The sequence below is a fragment of the Caloenas nicobarica genome, chromosome 4 (assembly GCF_036013445.1).
Source record: "Caloenas nicobarica isolate bCalNic1 chromosome 4, bCalNic1.hap1, whole genome shotgun sequence".
Classification (NCBI taxonomy): domain Eukaryota; kingdom Metazoa; phylum Chordata; class Aves; order Columbiformes; family Columbidae; genus Caloenas; species Caloenas nicobarica.
Window position 1 is genome coordinate 38,119,980 of NC_088248.1, and position 25,847 is coordinate 38,145,826.

Below are 25,847 nucleotides of genomic sequence, written 5' to 3' on the forward strand. Positions count from 1 at the left end.
ACAACTTGATTAAGGTCAAAAAGATGACTGAGATACGACACCCAACCAGAATCAGTTTTAGTGGTGCAGAATGTCAGGAGCTTCCAATGCTATATTTTAGTGTGAAAAGGAATTATTAACCAGTCTGCCAGCAGCTAGTAGCATGATTGACAGGTCAGATATGGGTGCTAAAATCATCAATAATAAAGAAAATAAAAGCCTTTGGTATTTTAGGACTTTACATTTGCTTTGCGTTATTACTCGTGTCTCTACAAATCACTGTTACAAGAGATTTTGTTGAATGTAGAATTTAGTTTTCTATAGCAATGTAAATGAATGGCTTTAGGTCAGATCAGTCTCTCGTGGGCAAAGTACTAAATTAAATGAAACCACTGATGAAATTCCAGCATGGTGCTAATCATGCCGTGCCAGCTTTTGTTTTACTTTTTAGTTCTCAAAGGATGTGTCTGAGGGTGTGGCTAACTTTTTTTTTTTTTACCAAAGTTTTATGCTTAATGTTGCAGTTGATTGACAGCAAAGACATTTTGAAGACTGTTGTAATTTGGGTTATGTCAGCAGACAGCACACAATTGAAATAGTTAACGGAATATAAACATCCTTTGTAAAATGGAATGAATCTCAGACTGTCTTAAAATCATTGTTTTGAATAAATCATAAAATAGCTAGTCTGTTTTCCATTCTGCATCTGCAGTGAGTTAAATGTATTCTGAGTAGATATTGAAAGATACATTTTTCTCTTAGGTGCATTCAATTTTATATTTTTACTCTATTTTATTTCTTTCAGCCTGTGGAGAAACACTGCAGGAATCTACCGGCAACTTTTCTTCTCCAGGATTTCCAAATGGTTATCCTTCCTACACACACTGCATATGGAGGATCTCTGTGACCCCTGGGGAGAAGGTATTTTGACATTCCGTCAGATAAACTCATATACAATTTTTAAAGTAAAGCGTTGTGTTTCTTTAGCTCTTCATTTAAGTTTAAAGCTTCCACAGTAACTGAAAACAGTGGTATGCCATAGAAAAGTCTCTTAAATTAGACCATGAACTATGTGCCATTTACTTGATTTTGGTCTGTGGCATTAAAACTACATCTATTGAGTGGGTCTTCGTGTGAAATGAAGTCATTATTTCAATCTGCTACATGTTTGCATCATGAAATCTCTTCAAAACTGGCTTCCAATTCAGTTGTTAGCTGGGTGTAAAGGTGGAAGAGAGAGTGCAGGCTCCTGGATGGTGTTTTCTCCAGCCTGGGCTCAGGTGAGCTGACTGAGCTGTGGGGAGCTGATAGCCAGGCTCTGCCTAAGGAAGCTCTTAGTATGCTGAATGAGGTTTTTTCTTCCTTAAGCAAAACAGTAATATAACAGGGTAAAGAAAAAGTCATTTTAGTTATTCCTCGGTATCATTTTAGTGCATATATTTTACTTTCTGGGCATCAATTTTAGGGGAAAAAGTGGAAAGAAAAATATTGGCTTGGTGAGACCAATTCAGGGAGAGAAGTGTGCCATCCTAGTGAAGGCAAAACCTGTTCTTCTTGTGTACATTTTCAAAACATGCTAGCTGAATCTTGTTTTGAATTATTGGCTCAAATATTAGCCTACCTCAAAATAAACAAGGATAGAGGGAGTGATGGGAAGTTTCACCTGAGACGAAACATACATGACAAAAAAAAAAAGAGTTTTTTTACAAGTGGTGGCCAATATTAAGCAAATATAACATAAGGACTGAAATGTAGAACCCAGCACGAGCCTCAGTACTGCACAGTCCAAAGAGGAAAACCCAGCATTTTCCTCTAGATATTTCAGTCAGTTTTGTCATTTGTCTCCCAGTCCATTCTGGACATAGTTTTCTCCTGATTGGATTACTTTGTTCTATGTTTCTTTCAGGTCAGGGTCCTGGTAGACACCAAGAATATATATTCTTGATATGCTAAAAGATCCTGAGGAGCTCTAAGAGCATTTGCCACTGTGGGAGAGGAAAGCAAAGTCACTTGGAAAGCATTTGCCCTTCTCTGGGCAAGAGCCAAAGACAGGAGGAAAAATAAACACACTCTGTGCTGGGAGGGTGTGGGTGGCTCTGCAGGTTGGCAGGGAAAAACAAATGAAAAGGTTTGCGCAAAAGATGCAAATTAATCTAGATAGGTAATGTCTCCATTATTTTTGTTGCTTCTTAGACACTATTGTGAAAACAACAAAAATAGCTTAGCCCTCAGCCATTTTTTTAACTATTCCTTAGTTAAAAAAATTAAAAATGTAGTGTTCAACTACAATTATTATTGGCTTTTAAAAACAATATATGGGTTGGAAGATGGCTGGGCTTCGATATTCATAGCATATTCCAACCTTGTGTAAGTTTATCTCTGGCTGTTAGTGTAATTGTGATATATTTGTAAGACTTACTATGTCTTGAGATTGTAACCAGCTCTCTTCTCATCCTACCTCCCATACCAAATGGGACAAAAGACTAAACACAATTTTCTAATTGAAATTTGATGTGCCAAGTCACGTCTATAGGGCACTGTTCTAACCTCCAGCTCTCATGGTCTCCATATACTTCAGTATATGTTTTCGTCAGTGCTGTTCCCACAGGATATTGTCTGTCTTGAGATGAAGGACCCTATTTGCAGCAAGTACTTAATGTGAATAGCAGATAGCAGAAATGAGGTCTAAATCTTAACTAATGCATATATTGAGGTACCTTGGGCACATTATGCTCAATCCCAAATTTTCTTAGTAAATGATGATAACATACTCATGTTATGAAGGGAAAATGAAAACATATTTAAATTTTTATTGTTTTGTTTGCTGCTTTGACCCTGATAGATCTCAGGAATGTTGTGCGGAGGTTAGAGTGTGTCTGAGTACATCACACCATGTTCTGAAACATCAGTGAGCACTTCAGTCACCTAAAAATAAACTGAAAAAGCATCGGTCCAGATTGTCTAGTTCTCATCTCTTATTTATTGATATTTAACGTTGTACTGTTTGAGCATAGTTTAGAGGACTTCTGTTCTATCCATGCTGCTTTCTGCAAATACAGACACTTCTGATCTTTGATAGCAGGAAACTCAATGAAGGACAGGACTTCAGTGGTATGCACTAGCTGCAGCATTCCTTTTATTGGTAGACGTAAATTGCCAGCCCAACTTAAAATGTGTGCAACGCTATTACTAAAAAAAGGTAGTTCATTAATCTTTTATTTTCTCTCAAGATTTAAGACTCTATGGTAAACATATTTACGCAGTATATCTATACACAGTAAAATCACTAGAGGAGGACGGTGTTAATAATACCGTATGCCCTCTGCCAGGGTGAATCCTGCCCTCTGGTATGTAGAAATTTTGTTGGCTTAGGGAGTTGCAACTATGCCAGTGTTTTTTTTCGAAACTGCCTTTTTCAATAGGTTATGTTACTTTCCAGTTTTCCTTAATGTTTTATTTAACCTGAATGATAAAATAGGACAGATAAATCCTTGGTTGGTATGGGGAAAAATGCAACTTACAGAAAACTTAGTTAGTGCTATGTGGTGTTTGCTGTATATTTTGTGCTTTCTTATCCCAGGTAGTAGGAGGTATGATATATTCTCTCTGAAGCTGCAGTACCACACTTGAATCTACTGTGTAATCAATGATTCCTTAGTTATGCTGACGAACACCCATTGATTGTTTTTCTTACGAAGACTCAGACATCCCGTCCCCTTGAACAAGCTCTGCCTTGTCTGTAGCTCTGTTTAATACCTTACAGAACTGGAAATCAGGATTTTAAATATATTTGTACTTGTTTGGTTCCTGACCAGAAATCCTGCTGTGACAGATTGAGGGTTCTGCCTATGTACAGCTAATGAACTCTGGTCAATATTAAGGAATTGCTGTATCATCGAATACCTTGGCATGTCAAAGCAAGAAAAGGCTGTGAAGGTTATTTAATATAGTTTCAAAGGAGGGGACCATTAAGGACAGTCATTAAATTATAATCATTTCCATTCAGATAGCAGCACTTTGAGACAATAACACGATCACATTTAAGTAAAACTATCCTTTTCCCAGCTCTATTCTGGCAACTAAGGTTTGGAAAAAGGCAAATTTTCAAAGGGAAAAGAGAGAAATCTGATGTTTCAGCTGTGTCATGGAAAATGGAAAACTTGCGGCTATACTGGTGAGAGACCTCCAGGCTCTACACAGCTCAGCCAATGGAGGAGGTAAAGGATGTGGCTTCCATAACTTGCTTCCAACAGAGCCAGCTGGGTTAGTTTAAGCAGCTGTGGAAGGTAGCCTGACCTTAACCCAGCTGTCTGCATCTCATCTGGGGAGAGAAAAAAGCTCCCTCTTGTGAACCCCTGCACAGCTGGGGTGAAGTGGGCATGGGTGGAAAAGGACAAGGAGACTGCTGAGGACAGTAGGGTTTTTAAGTAGTGTGGCTGGGTACAGAGATACCTATCTATGGTCTGAGAAACTCAGGAGAAAATGGTTGGGGTTTAGAAGGAATCTGAAATGCAAAATGGACGAGCTGAGGAGAAGAACAAAAATGTTGTAGTTAGTGAGGCCTCTTTATTTGAAGGACAGGTTGAAGAAGAAACAGTCTGCAAAGGACAAACAGAATTGCTGTGTGAATGAGACAATATACAGGACCTCTCTGCCATCCTCAGAGGTAGATTCAAATGGCATTTGGAAAGTTAATAAAAATTAAAGCAGAGGAAAGCATATGAATGATCGTACTTTTAGCCAGATCTGCATATTTCTTGTGGAGAATAACATGGTAGGTAGGTGGTTTTGGAATTCTGATAATATTTGTACATTTATTTCTTCAGTACATGTCCCTGAAGGAGTGCCTGAATAGTAAAGGCAAAATGCCCTGCGGATTAGATGTCTGGGAAAGGGTCCATGTAAACTAGAAGTTTGAGCGGTGTAGCAGTAGGCAAAAACAAAGAGGCGAGTTGTGAGGTTCCCTTTCTGGGAAGGAATGGCACGGGAAATCTGCATCCAGAAAAAAAAGACAGGGAAGACAAAACAGCAGGTGCTGCAGTTCGTCTGAAAAATGCACGAGAGCATGTGGATGGACACAACCCCAGTAACCCAGTGAATGTCAGCTGAGAGGATCAACTAACGGTTTGATGCATGCCGTTTTTAGGTAAACAGTGCAATAGTCTGGAAACTGAGTAGTATGGCATTGAAGGATTTCTGACAATTTTCTCAATAACACTCGAAAGAAAATATTCTTCCTATTTTGCAAAATTAAAAAAAAAAAAATTGTTCTCCACCAAGGCCCGAGTGAAAAATTGGCAAGTGGAAAATGAGAGCCATCTGAAGAGAAATGCAGCTCAATAGTTGGATTGAAGATAGAAGTCGTTTGGTAGAAACCTGCATTATAGTCCTTGCTCTGCTGAGAGTGCATCCAAAGTGTGTGCTGTGCTTACCTCCATCATTCCAGTTGTCCCTTTGCTGGTGAATTTTGTTCTACTTGACCTGACTGGCCACATCTGAAATGGGAAAGGAGTCTTAAAGTCTAGCTCACAGAACCTGGAGAGATATATGAGATGTAGAATCAAATCTTGGATGTCTCAAAGTTGGAAGTTCAGTTCTTTGGAGTTCAACAGTGGACTGTCTGGATGATTTGCTTACTGGCTTTCACCAAAAAACCCAATCAAAAGACACAAACAACAGTCTCTCCTTCCCCCCACCCCCTCGATTCCCTGCCTGGTCTGCCTTTAAAAGCACTTATTTGGTGTATTTTCTGTATAAAACCCCTTTATTCTAATTCACTGAATGATTAAGTGGGTGAACATTTCATTATCTTTTTAAATTCCATGCTTATGAACACATCCCCTATGTACATAATAGAAGATATTAATTGAAACTGGTTTTTTTATTAGGACTTGATTTGCTTTGTTTTTCAAAGTTAAGGGTAAGCATATCTATACTGAAAAATAATTCAAGGTATTATAACTACTACTGCCTATCTTTCAGTATAAGGAACATGTTTTCCTTAAATATATTCATTTCTACTGTAATTTCTATTGCAACAAAGAGATTGCACAGCAATTGTGCCTGATTTCAGATTAGTCTGTTTTCATCTCTGAGCTCAGGAAGGAAGCCTACAATATAATTTGATGACCATTTTTGTTGTTATATCTCTTTATGACTCAGAGTGTCAATGGCAGCCTGGACATGAGTTAATATTATCTAAATATATTTCCAAAGCATCAAACTAATGTTGAAGCAGACTTTCTTTACATATAGATCTGAGACTAAATTATTGTCTCCCTTTGTGGCTCTAAAATGACAAAAGGAAGGAGCCAAAAGAGAGAGGGCAGACTATATTTGTTGCCTCTGCTACGTTAAAATCGTACCAAAGCTGTTTGTGGGGTGTTCCCATGGAGAACACAGTGCTAGAGGCAGACTGCTGTTTAAGAAACCCTTTTGCAGGCTTTGTGGATGTGGTAGCAGCTTGTGGATGTATATGTTTGGCCATACTCAACCATCAGAACCAGTATGCATTTTGTCAGCATTGTCCTGATGGTCCTTGGCATGCTTCGTGTCCCATACCTTCATTCCACAAGGCTGTGGCTGCCAGCAGAATGTGCTTCACTGTACAGGACTCCTGGCTGTTGGTTTTTATGTGTAGCCTTACAGATTTTTTCTGTTTCCTACAGCATCATGGCAGTGAAGGCGAAAGCTGAATAGAATCACTTGTGAGCTTGATCTTCCAACCAGTCAGTGGTGTTACCACTAAGGGTTGAGAGAAGATACAACATTTAAGATTAAATCAGAAAGTTTCCCATGTTCCATTAAAACAAAAGAGATTTTTGAGAATATAGTTGCTCATATGGATGTATTTAGTTATTTTTTGTGGAAAGTAAGTGAAAGCAAAACCATTGCTAGCCTAATATTAAGACACGTAGTGTTTTGCTATGAAAGAATGTCTCCAGTTTGCGTTGTTTGGAGAAGAGCCTTATCATGACTCTCTACCAACTAACTTACACACCCAAACCATTAAGCTTTGTATTATCTTCAGATTAGCTTCATCCAATAGCTAATAGTTTTTATCATCTTAAAATTAAACAGCTGGAAAAAGTTCTGCCTTTCTGGTTTAATATTGTACTACGTTGTGGTTGGAGAGACACATAGTGCCTTTGGAGGAGATAGAAGTAAACCACCTTGTCTGACTATTTGGGCCTGTTGTTTCAGTTATGGTGTTATATTTCATTCCTGCAGCTGGACTGAGGGTAAATTCCTCTCCTTTCAACTGACACTCACAGCTGCTTCATAGGCTGCCATGGAGATTTATTTTTGCAGTGTGAGGTATTTGCTACTGTGCAGCAATTCATGTTTGCTTTATAATAGCAGGTTTCGATTGCGAGTTCCCAAGATCACAGCTGAAAATAAAACCACTTCTATGTTAATATGTGAATAAAGATTTTTAGTTAGGTTAAACATTTATTAATTTACACTGAGGAAGTGATTTGGGAAAAGATCAATTCTTTTTCCAAATACACCAAAATCTAATGAAAGGGTATGAATTGGAAATTATTTGATAATACAAAATATGAATGATTTTTAATCTTCTTGTTTGGACTAATCCCTGAAATTGCAGGCCATGTTGCTAAGACTGTCCCAGTCAGTCAGGGCCCAAATTGTAGCTATTTTGTCATCCTGTGGTCCAGGACAAATCCTACTCCTTTGTTAAAAGTGTAACTTTATGGCAGTTTAGTATTAGTATTTCTAAACCAAAGTGGGCTAATGTAGTGGCCTAGGGTAGGCCTGATATTATGTATCGAAAATATGCCTGTTTACAGATGTGATCAGTAAAAGTGAGAGTCCAAGTTCAAAAGTTCTCAGATTTCTATATAAAAAGCTTTGTTTCAATTTAATTAAGAGTCATTAAGGGACTGTGTACCGTTTGTTTTAGTGATATTGCTTTCAGCATTACAGTCCACTTTTGTCAATATTTGACTTGTCTGAAAGTAAATTATCAAAACAGTAGTGGAAGGAAACAATAACCAAAATAAAACAATAGTTTTCTTTTTACAGCTGTCAGTACTGATTATAGACACAATGGAATGGAAGAGGAATTGGCAAGAGAATTATCAAATAACATACTTAAAATTATATTAGCACATTATTTTACCTTATTAGCATTCTCAAACTTTATTTCTCAGTGAAAAGCTCCCTGGAAGAATTAAATGTGAGTAGTCTGTCTTGAATCTGCTCAAATACTTAAGATTAAGTAAAAAACCTTTAATGTTCCCAAACAACTTCTGCTTACTATAATAAATAGTTGAGGAGAGGCTAATGAAGCGTCTAGGCAGTTGGAATCCTGTTACGGGTGACCACTGTGGCTTCAGTTCTACAAAATGTAGTTGAGATCATCTTCTTTTATTAACCACAAGTGATTTAATTAGGTGTTCTCCTCTGCAGATTGTTTTAAACTTCACCACCATGGACCTTTACAAGAGCAGTCTCTGTTGGTACGACTATATTGAAGTAAGAGATGGCTACTGGAGAAAATCGCCTCTGCTTGGTATGCAACTGTTGAATGCCGCACTGTCCAGTTACCACAGTCACTCGGTTCAGTGGACTTGCTTGCTGTTGAACTCACAACAAACCTCTTGGGTTTTAGGTGTCTAGAATGTATGTAAACTTGGGGATGGGAAAAACTCTAAATGGCTTCAAATAAATAGTTTATTTGACTTCAAGCCTCAAGCCTTCCTTTCATTGCAGCTAGCTGTTATTCAGCTTCCTATGTGGAAAGGTGAAAACTATAAAATGTGCAACCTTTTGCTTATGGTTGCTAAAATATGAAGTTACCATAGTTTTGTTCACAGAAATGGGGAAATAGTATAGAGATAAATCTGTAGAGCATGTAGTGGGAAATCCATAGAGCACATGATGAGCACCTGCACTGTGACTGACGGCACCCGATGTAGAGTTGTACTTATCAGCTCTGTTCCTGTACTTTTAAAATTATGAATAGAAAATTACTTCTATTTCCTCTTTGCACGTCCTTCCCTGCTCTTGCAGAGGAAAGATGTGCAAAGTAATGATGAGTTAAGTCTTAAAGTTGCCATTAATGTGCAGGAAGCTGCAGCCATTCCTAATTCAGAGGGCTGGTGGGGAGATTTCATGCCCTTTAATGGCACTGCCCAATCCAGAAGCCCAGTTTGACACCCTGTGATCTTCTGTGATTGAAGCTGGGGATTTCACACCATAGGAAACATGAATGTCTCCACGTTCTTGGGTCAGCTTTGTTGTTTTTAGAATGAAGACTAACACTATTTGTTAGCATCTTAAGAACCACAATTTAAAAACAGCAAGAAAGAAAGAGGGCAGTAGATACATAGGACAACTTTTTAACGCTAGTGCCTATTTTCTTAGCCTTAAAAAGAAAAGAAAAAACAATTGAGACCACACAGTAATTGCCCTTTCTTCCTGTTGTCTTCTCTATCACCTAGATAAGCAGAAATTTCACCTACACAGGCTGAATTTAAGAGGATAATGTAGTCTAGGGTCATTTGGATGTTAGTTTTTAAATCTCTTTGGTCCTTAGACACAATGTGTGGTATTACTGTGACCTAGATTATGTTCCTCTCTTAAGTTTAGTACTCACTTTCCACTTCCAAAATGCCTGGCTTTGAATGTATAGAAACAATCTATAACAATGATTCTTCTACTTTAGTTTTTTACTTGTGAGCCTGACTGCAATGAAAAGAAGTACTGAAAGCTTTATAATAAAATCCTTGTGTATTAGGTCCTGATCTGTAGAAATAAATGTGCTTAATCAAAAGCATGTGAATAGTTCCACTGAGTTGGTTATGCTACTTCTGCTTATAATGTTAAACACTTGTATAAATGTTTGCAGCGTTTGTCTTCAGAAGTGGCAGAAAATGCAGTTACTGGTTGCATGTTTTTAGGCAGGTTTTGTGGTGACAAACTGCCAGAAGTCCTCGCATCCTCTGACAGCAGGATGTGGATTGAGTTCCGCAGCAGCAGCAACTGGGTTGGGAAAGGTTTCGCAGCAGTTTATGAAGGTAAGCCTCTTACAGCATTAAAAATGACTTGATTATGGAGGAAAAATATTAACCGTATACCTTTGGATATTAAAAAAAAAGCCAGAAATAACCTAATATGGAATTGGTATTTTATTACTAAAAGAGACAGTAGGTGATAACTTAGTAGACAGGACATTTTGAAACTCTTCCTGTGATCAGATTTCAAGTGACCTTGTTTCTACAGACACCACTGCTGATAATCATAACCATTTTTTACCAGTCATTTAATTAACTAAATGTGAATGTTCTTGTGCTTAGTGCGTGGGAAGCTTTCTTTGAGTACTTTCTGTTTATTCTTCAGAAAAATTTGACTTAAGTTTTCCATATGCTCTGGGATTACTTATAGAGACACTCCCACACACTGAGTCTATTAGCAACTCAACATTCACCTGTTTAAAATAGAACCTGTTTTCTTAAATATTGAATGTATGGTAGTAAACTTGTGATTTAGTTGATATTCACAGACTTTTACATGGTTATCAGTATGGACCTTGAAAAGTGCGTCTACTTTTCATGAAAAATTTTTTATTTATATTATCTGTTTCTTCAAATTCAGTGTAAGTTTGAAGCGATAAACTGTAGGTTAAAATGTAAAGATCATTATAAAATGAGATTTCTATCTCATTTGTCTCTTTCCAGAGGTTAGTAAATATTAATGAAGAATGTTTATGTTTCATCAGTATATTTCAATGAATATATTTTGAAGGTGAACAAAAAGTAAAATGTAATTATTTTGACCTTTTAAATATACTCTGTAAAATGTATAGATTCAGATTATCCATGATTCCAAAGTCTTCCTGAAAATTGTAGACATGTTTAGAGCTATTGGAAATGCAGGATTGTATTTGCTAACTGAAATACGTATAGTGGTTTAAATGAATTGTGTTTTCAAGAATTTGTCCTTGGTAGACTTTTAAAATCTTCTTCAGAATAATCTTATAATTAGTTTTAAAAAGTGGAGCATAAAGTGTCAGTTTGGGCACGGGGAACAGAAAATGGCATCATTTACAATAAGAATTTTATGCTTTTATCAGCTATTTGTGGAGGTGAAATCCACAAAAATGAAGGCCAGATCCAGTCTCCAAATTATCCTGATGACTACAGACCAATGAAGGAATGTGTGTGGAAAATAACAGTGTCAGAAAACTACAACGTAGGATTAACCTTTCAAGCATTTGAGGTAAAGCCTTTTAACTGATCTCAGAAAAGCATCTAGTGGATAAGTGACAATGACATTTAAGGGAATCCTCATTAAACCTGTGAATGAATTTAAGAATCCTCTATGAAAAATAATCTCCAGAATCCAATTCTACTCTCCATGAAACTTTCCTTTCTGCAAAAATTTTCAAGACTAAGGGTTTTTCTGTGCTATTGGAATTGGAATGTTTATTGACAATAGTCACAGTTTAACAAATACATAATCCAGTTCAGCAAGGATGTTTTAATATTCTGTTAAATAATACAGACTTTTTAATCTTTGCTAAATCTTACTGTTAAATGGAATGTCTATTTGGAAAGAAACTACTGGTTTTTGGCTCATGTTTTGAGAAGAAAGAAAAAAAAAAGCCTACTTAAATTCAGTTTCCAAACCTATATTTAGAGAGGGAAGAAAAAAGCCATGATGAGTCATACTTATGTGTCTTCAGTGTACATCTCTCTGTGTATAACATTGCTAAACAGTGATAAACTGTTGTATAACAAGGAAAAGTAATAATTCATGTGTCTTTTTTATACATGCACAATACACTGGTTTGAAGTTTGTAGATAAATTTAGTAACATACTTTAAGTTCACTTGTTTAATTTGAATATGCCTCAGCAGTAATGACATGAAGAATGCTTTTTTTTTTAATCTAAAATTTGTTGGCTTTATGGTGCACATAGATATAAACACATATATTGTAAATATAGTTATAATTTTCAACCTGTAATTTTAGTCTTTCAAACAGACTTCAGGGGTATGGCACGTTTTTGCTATAACTGATAAAAGGTCTGAGCATGAGATAACAAGGGTTTGAGACTTCTTCAGTAATTACAAATATAAACAATGGAAAATTTAATAGTTTCACAGGTTCTACATAATTTTCCTTTTTTTTTGTATCCTGAATTAATGTTGGATCCAGTGCAGACAAGATCAGCTCTCCCTGCCCAAATGCCATTCAGCCTCTGCATGACCTGGCTCAAAATTGCTTAACGTAGCATGTCAGTCTCTCTTTTTAAGCACCGTTGAAAATGAAAAATGTTTTCAGTAACTTTACGTAGTTTACTGACTAGATATGGAGCTTTTCTAGTCTGCCATTGGTGCTCAGTATTTTTTTATGTGAGCCCAAGAGAAATGTCACTGTGCCTCTGCATAAGAAACTTGGTGCAGTATTTGATCTCCACGCAGATGCTCAGCATTGGTCTACATGCATGGTACATTATTGCTTGAACCTCAGTTCAATATCACCAAATGATGGATTATTTGCAAGTGTGAAGCTGGCATGTTCATGCCTCAACATACAGAAAATAGGACCAGCAAATGAGAGCACAATTTAGTAGGCTAGTGGTTAAGGCTATAAGAATTGTACGGTTTTCCCCCAGGCTATTTAGTATTATGGCACTCTAGAGGTGAACCATGTGGACTGACACCTCATAACGAGAAAGAAAATTGAGCAGAAGTGTAGTTGAGTGGTAGTTTCAAGTTAGTGCCTCTTCTTGATGTATTTTCAAAAAGAAAAAAAAAAAAATTCCAACAGTAGGGACTTGAAAGGCACATACTTTTCCAGGGAGAGTCTGTGTTGTGATTCCAGAGTGGCAAGAGACCCTTGGGCACCAAATGAGGTGCCTCAGAAAGGCACAAGACTTCTGTTAGATCTGTCTTTGTGGTGTTTCTTATTGTGTTGTCCACAAGGCTCCTTGCTGAGAGTGAGAGTTGCTTTGGAAACTGCTCTGCGGTGCCTCGCCTAGACGTTCACCGCTGGGTCTGATTTCCATTTCAGGTCCAAGTGCCTGAACGTAGGTGTTCTGTTTTTTGGTACTAAGTCCCTCTCTGGACAGAATCCTTGGTGCACTGCCCAGTAAAACAAAAAGTTGTTTAAAAATCACAGTTCTTCATGCCAGCTGAGATCAAAAAAAGTAAATGTCAGGCCAAAGAGTTATTGCAGCGTGTTTGTGAGAAAATTACTTCTCTGGCCTTTGAAAGGTACAGTTAAGTAAGAGGAATTCTCATTATCCATATGTAAGGCTAGAAAAAATAACTATATAAATAACCTTCACTCTGAAATGAAAGCACTAGGGAAGCTGAGAATTTCAAACTGTATCAATGAGTCATCCTGTTTTGCCTGCTGTGGGCAACGCATTTTCCACTGAGTGTGGTATTACTCTTTCTTATTTGGCTGCCTGATGGGCAGCTACACTTCCCAGTATCTAGATGACAGCAGAGATGTTGGGAGTGGTAACTCCATCTTTTTACTTCTTTGTTATAGTCACCTTTATTGACTTGTTCTTTGAAAATTAGTGCCCCAAATATATATACATATATATATATATATTTTTTTTTTAAAGAACTTTTGTTGGCACACAGTCTCGTAAGCTAAGGCAATCCAGAGGGTTTGTAGAGCTGAGCCATATTAATCTTCCTCATTTGAGTGGCCCTGTTAATCTTAGTGCAGATAGAGTTCATTTAAGTTATTCTTACATAAGTCAGGGAATAAAATTTATCTGATATTCTGATTCCACTAGGGATATATCCCAGCTTTTCTGACTTTAATGTCTATGACCTGACTCAGGTATGCTTTCCAGTACTGGAATTTGACTGTCAACAAATAAATTAGCAATGACAAAAAATAATTGGAAGATTTTTCCTGAAATATGATTACTACCAAATTTGCTCTTCAAATCCTCTACTCTTTTTTTTTTTCTTCTTTTTTTTTTTCTTCTTTTTTTTTTTCTTCTTTTTTTTTTTCCTATTTACTTTTTCTACTGGGGGAGGACTACAAAACAAAGGTAGTCTAGAATTTTTGACCAAGTACATTTGAGTGTAAAGTCATTGTTGTTTCTGGTTTTGTTTTGTTTGTTTTGTTTGTTTGTGGTGTTTTTTTGTTTGGTTTTGTTTTTTTTTTTTTTTTCAAAACTAAAACTATGTGCAAGGAATTTTCTTTTCTTTTTAGAACGAATGTTGAGAACATATCTGGCTTTCCATTTGACCAGGAGATTTCTTAGTGTTTTCTTGTGCTTATGCTCTGGTCTTAGGAATTTTTCTGGCATTTTCTCAACTTAGTTCTCTAATGCCATTCACATCCTGGGTATCCTTTGAGGCCTTGAGGACCTGATGGTATCTTTCATTTTCCTATATGCAATGCATTTTTCTGTAAAACTTATTTATTTATGCTTTTTTGCATTTGCTAACATTTTGCATATTCCTTCTCATCCGCATGTATTATCAATCTTGTGAAATTTTAATGCTCCAGTAAATAAGGTTTACAGGATCAGTTCACTTACAACCGGGAGTCCTTTCATTAACTTGAGGAGATTTTCTGCCCTTGTAGTAGGAAGAAAATGGGGATATTTCAAGTGTAATAGATCTTTGTATGGCAGTGTTGCCAGACGACAGTACCACATCTTAAAACCTGAGGTACAGATAAGCAAAGTATGTTTTATACTAGTTCTTTTTCAATGGTTACCAAGTGCCTCTACCCTCAGTTTTCATTTCTCAAAAATGCAATACTTATCTGTTAGTTTATATATAGGTGTAACAATTTAATCTCTTAATATAATCATATTGATAATTATAATAACATCACTTGCAGTAGTAGTACACTAAAAATAAATGAATATGGTAGAATGGCCACCTTTCTAATTGTTTTGTTGAAAATCAAGAGCACTTTCTCTGTTGGTTGATTTTTATAATCTTAGGAACTTTAGTGATTTACTGCCATACAAAACGTATTTTTAGCTGTTGTCTTCTGCCAAAAATAGAGTGATTCTTAGAAAAGAAATTAACAATTCACCTCATTGGGAATTTGGTACATGTAACTTAGAGCTGCACTTGGCTTGTGAAAAATCAGATTTTCCATATTACCCCATAGAACATGGAAAACATGGAAACATGGAAAAAGGCAGATGTTAATTAAAAGTCTTGAGTAGTTGAATGACCACAGACACGTGGGGAAAATACACAATTCCTTCATTGATAATAGTGGTCTTTGGACCAGCTTACTTCTTTCTGCATCGGAGTGCCAATGATTTTTATGGAGATAACAAGGCAGGCATTGTTTCAAATCGGAATACGGTGTCATATGTTTAAAGTTAGTTACTTAAAGAAAATTTGAAATTGGTATTACAGTGTCAAAAACTTATCAGCGCTCAGGTAGGCACGTGCCTGATAAAATTAGTGGGAAACGTACAATTGCCATTGAAGTCAGCAATGGGTAGTTGCATCCCAGATCTTCTTGACTTTTCTCAGTCATTTCCCAAACTCTGGCCCAAAGCAATTCCTGAGCAAACAGCTAAGAAGTCAGAGTGAATGGCAGTATGGATTGTGCCAGAGAAGTGAGTGAGAGAAAATTACATATGTAAATCTTGAAGAATTGGAAGGTTGGAAAGAAGACAGACAAATTCTGTGTGTAAGTGCCATATTTTGATGCCATTAAAATGAAATAAAATCAAACAACCCCTTCCCCCAATTTTCCCTCTTACACAAAAGAAGCAGAAATCATAATGTGCTAAATGAAATCTCCTTAGTCTGTGGTGGTTACTGGGCTTAGTCTTCGTCATAATGCACAATTAGAGCAGAGTATCAGCAGCCACTTGTACTAACTGTGCAGCTTACTTGGAAGAAAACCTCTGTCTTGAGATAAGATGTGGATTCTTCTGGGTTTGGTTTGGTTTAGTTTTGACTTCTTAGTCATTTTAATAGCATTTGGATGTGTTGAATTAAATTTGAGGCTTCTGCAACGCTTTCTCCCTGACTATGGTCCTGTCCACCCCCCCCACTTAGTTGAACAACAGTTTTCTTAGAGGGTTTATTTTTGAATGATTTGATTTAGTTAATTCTTTTATAGCTAAAATGCTATATTACTTGAGTAACTTGCAGCAATCCTGTAGTAAAAAAGAGCTTTTAATTCTGTTGGGAAAGATACTCTCTCAATAAAGACAAGCGTCATAAATTATCTATGTTTCAGATAGGATTATATTCGGGCTGCTGCTGCTTTCTTTGTTGCAATTCCTACTCTGACTAACTCTGCAAATACTATTATGTAAAGAGCACAAGACTTGCTACCCAAATAGAAATGTACGTGTCCACTCATGTGCTGGTCTATGTTTGGATGTCATCTGGCAGGGTGTTTAAATGAGAGGTGCACTGTGGTGAAGAAGAAGGAAGAAAATAAAATATTGATCATCAACTGAAACAGTACAGGTTGATAATGTCTAAAAATGCTCTGGTATTAAAATTTATTTTTTTAATATTTCAAAACCAATTAATATTTCTGACCTGGTTAGTTGTTGAATCATTAATTTTGTCTACTTGAGTGTACATGAGAAAAGATGACTTTACTTGAACTAAGAGTAGGAATTTGACAGAACATGGGGAAGCTTAGAGGTGAGCGGGTGTATTTTTTAGTTACATTTTTCCAGTTAGACTGTTGTGTTCAGTGTAATAATCTCAAAATTATTTATTCTTGTAGAAAACAAGTATATGAAAAACAGTTCAGTGATACTTGTTCTTTTTCTTGTCTTCCTGGTGTTTGAACCCTAAACGGAGAACCCTAACCTTAACTTTGAAAAAATTCTATTCTGTCTATTAGCCGATTGATATTTGATATTTATGGTCAAGTTCAAATAGGTCACTTCAGAAAATATTTTTTTACAGATTGAAAGACATGATAACTGTGCATATGACTACTTGGAAATTCGAGACGGAACGAATGAGAACAGTCCTTTAATTGGTCACTTTTGTGGCTATGACAAGCCAGAAGACATTAGATCTACCTCTAATACCCTGTGGATGAAGTTTGTTTCTGATGGAACCGTTAACAAAGCAGGGTTTGCAGCTAACTTTTTTAAAGGTAAATGTTAAAGCATATTTTGGGAGCTGTGAGTTGCTTATCACTTCTTTTGGCACTAGAAAAATTATAGGATATGAAAAATATTTTTCAACCTACTTTCTCTAATATCAATTCTGTGCTGTCTCCAGCGTATTTTTTACCTGGGCATGAGATTGTATCAAATCAAAACAGTTGAGGTATTTCTATCTCCTTGTAAAATGTCCAAAGAATGAAGGAACGTATTCAGTGCAATCTCCTAGATTCTTCAGGCTCAAATAATCAGCTTAGTTGTGAAACACCTTTGAAACATACCTAATCCTGTAAAAAATGTTTGTGGTGTGTTTTTTGTTTGTTTGTTTAGGTTTTGTTTTAATTTTATTTATATTTGTGTTATCAAATATAAATTTAAATTATATAATCGCAATAGAGGCAAATGGGTGTTTTGTCTAAATGTTGTGGTATTTTTCTAATCCTTTTGCTGCATTAGGCTGCTTTATCAATTTATTACTTTCTGTGAGCAAGAAAAAAAAACACAGCTGAGAAATGATACAGTGACCAAAGGCCTCACAGTCTTCCTCCATTCTGGCGGGGGGATAAGGGAGGTGGGGCAGGTGTAATGCAATTGCAGATATACCTGCAGCAGTTGGTGCATGAGGAGGTTGTAATTCCTACCCTGTGCTGCCTCTGGCACAGTAAAAGCCACTAGCAGTGGTGTGGCCATGGTGACACCTGAAATACAGGTCATGCCACCAGGAGAACCTTTTTGCTTTTTTGAAAAGCCACAAGCTGAGACTTTTCTTACCCTAACTACTAGTTTTCCATGTGGGCAATCATAACCTTGAAGGCTGTAAGCCTGAGTGGGAGCTCTGTTTTATTCTGAATAAATTACTTGTCCTGGTATAAAGAAACAATATATTAATGACTGAGGAATATTTTAACAATGAATCTCATGAGTATACTTCAGAGCTACTACAGATAATACATTATTCCTTTCTCTCCCCCATCACTGATGCATCTTGTTCCCTTTAATATGGGTAGAATGAGAACCTGGGATTTGAGGATTCTGTTAATCTGGTTTTGAGTATGAATTCAGGATAATGCACAAATTGATTCTGTGGGAGATAAAGTGCCCTTCAAGTGACCCTGCTGTGGATTTTCAATCTTTCTTTCAATACTTTATAAAACCTTTAGATTACTGCTGCCTGAATTATTGTATGCTGCCCACAAAGTGCTTATAAATTAGGTCTGCAGCTGTCAGTAGATACTGTTATAAAAAAACCCACCCAAATCCCACAAAGGACAAATTTTTATTTTCTTCATTGCAGGTCTCCTTAGCATTTGAAAATGCTCTAGTCAGCAACCACAGTGTGTTATGTAGTGCACCTTAAAAAGGCATGTGTGCAGCTTTCTGGGTTAATATTGATCCAGCAATTACAGCTGAGGAAGGTAATTATTTAACACATTTTTGCATTCTTCCCTGTCTTGGCAGAGGAAGATGAATGTGCCAAACCTGACAATGGTGGCTGTGAGCAGCGCTGTGTAAATACTCTGGGCAGTTACCAGTGCGCCTGTGATCCTGGCTATGAACTTGGTCCTGACAAAAAGAGTTGTGAAGGTACAGTGCGTTGCTGTGTTATGGGCTCTTAAAGCTCACAGAGTGCCATGACTGAAACGCTACACCTTTTGTATGCTCTGTCCTAGCAATGTGAGACCTGTGGAACCCAGCCTGGAAAACCAGTGCTCCCTTTTAGCAGTGGTGCCAAGAGTAATGTTGGTCGCCAGCAGTCATCTTCATCCGATGTCTGTCACTAATTTAGCTTTACAGGTGGTGCTGTTAGTCGATTGGGAACAATGCAAAGCAGGACTTCATACCTTCCCAAACCACTCATTACATCATTCATGCTCATTAAAGCAGTCTTCCACCACGTGTAAGGAGACAATTATCAGCAGAGTAATGTGCCACTGTCTCAGAATCAGAGTATTAAATGATCCCTCTGACCACCTCTGACAGGGGTGTGACTAGGAAGCTGGCTGATTTGAAGAGCAGAATCCTTTATTCTAGCTCAAGGCTCAGAGAAATCCTCCCCGCTCCCAGTCAGATTGTGGGCTTTTCTTGCTGGAAACAAATTCTACATTTCAGGGTGAGCAAAGCTTGTTCAAATAATCATTTGGAGAAATAAAAACCTGATAAGTGGAAGTCTGTGTAAACATGGGATTGGACTGAGATAAGATTTTGCATTCCATACATATTTCATATCAAAGGAAAGAAGCAAAAGCTCTTAATCATTATGTGCCAATTATTGTTTGATTTTTATTCATAAATATCACCAAACTCAGGGATAGCACAGATCATTCTTATCTCAGTTCATCTGTTTATTTCAATATTGAATGGAGTTTGACAATTGGAGTGCTTGGAATTACAGTTTTCTTCTGATGCGATTCACTGGCTCTCTTTTCCAGTTTCCTAGCTTTAATTCACAATTTGTCACAATTTGGGGTAGTTTTGCTTAGTTTCTTTGCACTTTTTGTTCTTTTGCTTTTGGTTCTGAGAAGTCGGTTTTGTTAGTTTGGGCCATGTGCGTTTGTGTGAGGCAGCGAGAGTCCTAGGCTTCAGGTTTTGGATTCTAGCTATAATCAACCTGGTTGGTTTTTCATTTGTTTCTTCCCGCTCCCTCCTCCCTCCCTGCCCCTTAAATAGTGAACACATTGGAAAGGTAATTTATTTAGATGCCTGCATATTAGGCAGTATGCAGAAAGTAAGGTTAAACTAAGGGATCCATGAAGACAGAGGTTTAATCTCTGGGCCTTTGATCATCAGTCCAAATTTATGGAAGGAATCTGGTTCAGTCTGCCTGCTGACCTGAGTCAGAATGTTAGGGAAGAATACCAGTCTTTCACAAGACTCTTCCCTCTGCCTTCAAAAGTAAAGAAGCAATGCTTCCCCAGCACTCAAACAGAAAAGCAAGTCTGGCAAAAAGAGGAATCAGTACAGTGCAGCATGAAGCAAAAGCCCTGAGCTATCCCTTAAAGTGCATATGCAGTTGTTCCATATGATGTAGCGCTCACTGTATGTAGATACTACTGCTGAATTAAAGTCACTGTGTAGTCACGGTGAACATTATGTCCATGTTATAGTCTGGGAATTTGAGGAGATGAATTAATTCGCACGATGCCAGAGTAGAAGCCTCTAACTCAAACTCTGCCCAATGCTTCATTGCAGTGTTGACATGTACAGAAAATTGCTTCATGCTGGTCTAATCCAAATCTACCCCGCTGCAGCATATTGGAAAGCTTTAAGGTTTTTTTTCAGTATTTCCATGTTTTCTACCATTGCCTCAAGGAACAACAGAGTGACATTGAAAAGCAAAAGCTGAAAACTAGCAGTAGTTGTCCTGACACAGACTGGATCCTTTGGGAATATACGTTATGTCATCTGAGTGCAGTCTCTAAACCTGTGCCTGTTTGGGGTTTGTTTTTTTTTTTTTGACACATTGATGTGTGACCCACGTTCTTAGCCCCCCCACCCCACTCAGATTACCTGTATGTGTCTTCTGCTTGGAAAGCCAGGTGCCAGGAGGAAGACTGGTATGTGTCTGGATTGCTCAAATGAGCTCTGACACAGAAACTGGAGAGAGTTCTCCCAGTTGTGTTGCCTGAAGTAGATGTAGTGTGCAAGACCTTCAGCTAGCAGGAATAGCCAGTTTTTAAAGCATTTAGCATTGGCACAGAGCAGCTGGAAGAAGGTGGAGCTCCCCCCAGCCAGCTCTTTAGATTTGTGGATGATTTCCAGTGCTGTCACAGTGCTGTAATGGTATGAATGGAGCAGAGTGTGATCAAGAAACCCTGCAAATCCCATTACTTTCCTTCTTTTTTTTTTCTTTTTTTTTCTTTTTTTTTGCCTTTTTTTTTTTTCTTTTTTCACATATGGAAAAGGTTGATGTGTTTATCCGTAGCTATCTGAACTGCGTTCACAAGCATAATACAGTACTGTTCTGTTGTATGGAGGTTACTATTATTTCCAAATATATGCTGAATAGGTATTTTCTCTGTTCCTTCAACATCCATACTTCAGCAAAAGTTATTGTGTCTGAAGAGTATGTGACTGCTACCCCTAAGAAGTGACCCTATCTAGTAGGTTACAGGAGACATACCCAGCTATATAAGCTGAGACAGGTAGGGCTGATTCTAGATCAATAATCAAGAAGAGAAGCTGGGGAAATGCCAAGTGCATCTTAAGTAGTCTGTCAGAAGAGGGGTGGTCAAGGTCCTGGGGAGGGCAGTGAGGTCAGAGAACTTGCATGGGAAAGACTGTGAGAGAATAACCAGAGTCTCTGGAGGGAAGGGAAAAGAATGGATATGATAACGCCTTGTGTAGTCTTGAAACTTATCTCTGTCCACAAACCTGCAAGCTGTTCAAGATAGGGGCTGTCTCTTTCTCTTTGTTTGCACCAAGCATGATAAAACAAAATTCTGATTAGTCTGTCTGGGCATTACAGCAGTATACTTAATGAGAGGACTGAATCTTCTCAGCATGCTTCTGTTTATAGTAAAACACGGTTGCAGTCAAGAAATGATGCTCTCCCTTTTAATTTTGCAGCCGCTTGTGGAGGACTCCTGACAAAGCTAAATGGGACTATAACCACACCAGGGTGGCCCAAAGAGTATCCTCCAAACAAAAACTGTGTGTGGCAGGTGGTTGCCCCCACACAATACCGAATTTCAATGAAGTTTGAGTTTTTTGAGTTAGAAGGGAATGAGGTGAGTAACTGTGAACAAAGAGCTGTGCAATCTGTTACACAATAAACAGTTTCACGAATGCTGAAAAATAGATATTGTTTTATAAAACCCTTGCTGACTGTTCATACGATGACAATAACCATAGATATTCTTGTTTTCGTTTTGGGACTGTTTCTGGATTCTTTCAAAACAAACATGGAGAGAACAGCTCTCCTTTACATATCATCTAAATGTATATGTATTACAAGAAATTTAAAAGAAATGTTCTCTGCTGAGTCTCAGCTGACTTTTTTTATCAACAAAGTAAAACAGAGCAAATGGCTGAGGCATATTGGAAAGAATTCAAGAGAAGAAATTCTGGAGAAACCAAATCATCTTTACAGACTATGACTACAAAGAATACACATAAACCGTGGTTAGTGACGGAGCATTTAAATCACTTACAAGTATCTCGATGGGAAAATCTTAAAAAGAGCAGTATTGGAAATAAGGCACAACAGAACTTTGTAGCAGTGTTTGAGCTGGGCAGCCCCGGAGGCATGTAGGATCTCATCCCCAGGTGGGGAAAGGGGCAGGGCAGAGTCTGCCGTGGGGTAAGGGCTGCTCCCTATAGAATTAAACAAAGTGGTGGGGGTTGCAGTGATTTTTGGGTGCAAATTGGCAAAATATTGGTTTCAAAATCAAATTTTCAGCCTCTGTTCTGCTTCCTAGACACCAGTCATACCATTGAGTTTCCTTGCAACACTCCAGCTGTAATGTGCTATAGCCATTGAGTTTATCTAGATATTCTTCATATGACATTAAGAACTCAAATCCCATGACATTATTTCTGATTAAACAAATTTGTAGGATTATATTTGATGTGAAGATGTGCCATGTTTTGGGCATGAGATTTGAAGTGGCAAAAGCTGGAGTTCCATTTATAACTAAGAAAATACCCAGCCGTGGCATCTCCAAAATATCTCAAATTTATTTGCAGAGGCAGCAATGTGAGATTTTATTTCTTTTTTTAAATAACTTGAGGTCATTACCAAAGTCCATGAAATTCCAGCTTACTTTTAATGATTTATAGTATGTTACGTTCATGTCATGTTATCATCCCTACAAGAACTGCAAAAGGTATGATAAAAGTCTTACAAATCCCAAAGAATTTAAACTGAATTGCCATTTAAACAAATTATAAAATATTTTTCCTGCAGTTTCTTGGTGCTTAAGCCAGATTTGTAAGGAAGACACCTGAGGTGTAATGAAGTAAAATGAGTTTTCTAAGATCATGCAAGATATGAAAAAATACATACATAATGTTTTTCAACATTCAGAACTTTGCTTTGATCCTCTCTTGTGCTACTAAATCAGCTTCAGCTTTATATTATTAAATAGTAGTACTAAGAATGGTACCTCTGAAAATCAGAAGAAACACATAATATCTAGAACATTCTAATATATTGTCAGAGTGCAGACATAAAATGTATTCACTTAGCAAATGATCTAATTTATTTTTACAGGAACTCCATTTAGGAACAAGTTTAATAAGTCTTTTCCAATACTACACTTTTAATATTTTACGTTTACATTTTACAATTTTAATTTTGCATTTAACTTGTAATTTTTTTTTTAAATATAGTGTAGTATGAAGGGTATTAGACCTATCTGAAATTACATCTCATTTCCATTCTAAAGCTATGAAATTATCAAAACCGACCACTGATATATTGCTGAAATTGCTGGGGTTCATTAACATTGTGAGCTATATTTGAAAATCATGTGCATTAATATGAATTTATCTTACAATTAAGATAAATCAGCATGCAGCAGTAACTCAAGTTTTAGAAATATTTCTGTTATTTATAGTGTATAAAAGTGGTTTCAACTGAATTAGTCACTTATCCACTCTGCAACATATGGAAATTGTTCTAGTGACAATGAAAATTTAATCTACGTCTAGAATGTATTGTATGAAAAAATCCTGGAAATGTTGACAATCATTTAATGTTTCATAGGGAGAGAAAGCAAAAAAGACCAAAACATCCTTTTGTGTAGTTCCTCTCCAACTCTCCTGACATTTCTTTTTTGACTACAAATTGTGATTTATCAAATACATCTTGGATTTAATGGATGATCTAAGCTCTGTTTGAGTCCCCCTGGCCACTCTTTTCTCTTAATTGCAGACAACTGGGACATTTTTGATTAAATGATTGATAGTTGAGCCTAAGAAGCTTAGAAGTTTTTAGGTAGAAAGCTTTAGGTTGCCCAAAGGATTATGCATTGAAAGTATTATCATGAGTAGCAGGCCTTGCATAAGGCTTTTTTATTACATTATTTTATTATAATTTTGAACCTTTAATGAAAATGACATGCATTGGCCCCCCAAATTATAGGTATGCTACTGTTAAAAAAGATGTATAGTTTTAATAGGGCGGATTCATATGTTTGTAAATAAAATATCTTTAAATACATTACGGTAAAAACTTTTAAGTTTCTAAGTGAAAATTAATATTAAAAAAAATCTATGAGATGCAAGCAGTAGAAGTTTTGTAGGTTCTGGGTATGTGATTTATAGTGCAAAGATAGGTATAATTCTTAGGGCGAATATTTCTAGATTTAAGTTTAATGTGACTGGAAATTTTTTACCTTTTAAATTAAATGAAACCATTACTAAGCATGTTGAAATTTAGATACTAAACACAGAGTAGTATCTATCAAAATATAGTTTTGAATGTAATGCATAGTATAGCTATGCCTTAGTGACCTTAAAATATTCTTACACAAAATCAGTGAATGTTTGTAAGCATTTACAAATGTTTTCAGAGTCGGAGAAAAGTGGAAAAAAAATATATTATTAAGCTATTATTAAGCAGTATATACCAATCTGAGTTCTTGTATTTGTAAACAACTTTATGATTTTCTTTCAGTTAGCCAAAAAAAAAAAAATATTTCTTTCCTCAGGTTTGTAAATACGATTATGTGGAGGTTCGTAGTGGCCTTTCTTCTGATTCTAAACTACATGGTAAATTCTGTGGTACAGAAGTGCCTGAAGTTATCACCTCTCAGTACAACAACATGCGAATTGAGTTCAGATCTGACAACACTGTGTCAAAAAAAGGCTTCAAAGCACACTTCTTCTCAGGTATAGAAAATCACACCTTTGTACCTGTGAATGACTTTGAGTATACATCAAGTAGGTAGAGTGAATACTATATTGCAGTATGAAAGTCAGTGGCGTTTTCCTGGAAGCTTTGAATTTATTTATGTAAGCATAAACTGCTCTCCTGTCTTAAAATACTGTTCTGAATTGTAATGTCTGTAGAAAATATGTGGAATGCATATATATATTTAAATAACAGCAGAGGCAAAGAAACTTTGTGAGATGTGGGGGAAAAAACCCCCAAATTTACTAAGTGTTACTAAATTTGAATTAGATCTAGTTTATGCCAGGTTTTTTTTTTTTCAAATCCCAGTTGTAATGTGACGTGAATTACATACTGTGTACACTAGTATTTTTTTTTTACTCAGATCTCTTAATATAACGCATTAGCTATGAAATTCCCACTTTGTACTACAACATTTGTTTAACATTATGTGTACTTTCTTGCCAAACTTTGCACTTCTTAATGTTTTGCAGAAGAACAGAATTTTAGGCCTTGCTCTTGCAAAAATGTGCATCTTTTTAGTTATGAATGTAATTTCACTGAGGCAGATTGGAGTGATAGAGGTTTATATCATCTGAGGACATGTGTCACTGAGTACAGTTAGACATGAATGAAGCTGAGGTTGTGAGGAAATATTTGCATAACAGTGGTCTCTGCGATTACCCATTGGGACTAGACTATAATAATCTGTCTGTGGCAGGATACCACATGGTGTTAGTAGTGAAATTTTGCTTAGTGTTTTTCTTCTGTGTTTATACACACACATCTGCATGGCTATGTTGTCTTGCGTAAAACTACACAACGAAACAGTCGTGTCTACGCACCTCCCCAAATTGAAAGTCAACCAGCAGCATTTGAGATTTGAATTCTGCCACAGTTTTGTTTTTTAGAG

The 25,847-nt window shown here is 36.8% G+C and overlaps 1 protein-coding gene across 2 annotated transcripts in view; it reads left to right on the forward strand.

The window, feature by feature from the left end:
• The window catches only part of TLL1 (tolloid like 1), a 134,910-nt gene that overhangs the window by 87,751 nt on the left and 21,312 nt on the right, over positions 1 to 25,847 (forward strand). For both annotated transcript variants that reach the window (XM_065633325.1, XM_065633326.1), the window contains 8 exons: positions 785 to 900; positions 8,413 to 8,515; positions 9,906 to 10,022; positions 11,078 to 11,223; positions 16,895 to 17,090; positions 18,559 to 18,684; positions 21,667 to 21,827; positions 24,753 to 24,933. In XM_065633325.1, the coding sequence (XP_065489397.1) occupies positions 785 to 900; positions 8,413 to 8,515; positions 9,906 to 10,022; positions 11,078 to 11,223; positions 16,895 to 17,090; positions 18,559 to 18,684; positions 21,667 to 21,827; positions 24,753 to 24,933 (1,146 nt within the window). The remainder of the gene's footprint in view (positions 1 to 784; positions 901 to 8,412; positions 8,516 to 9,905; positions 10,023 to 11,077; positions 11,224 to 16,894; positions 17,091 to 18,558; positions 18,685 to 21,666; positions 21,828 to 24,752; positions 24,934 to 25,847) is intronic.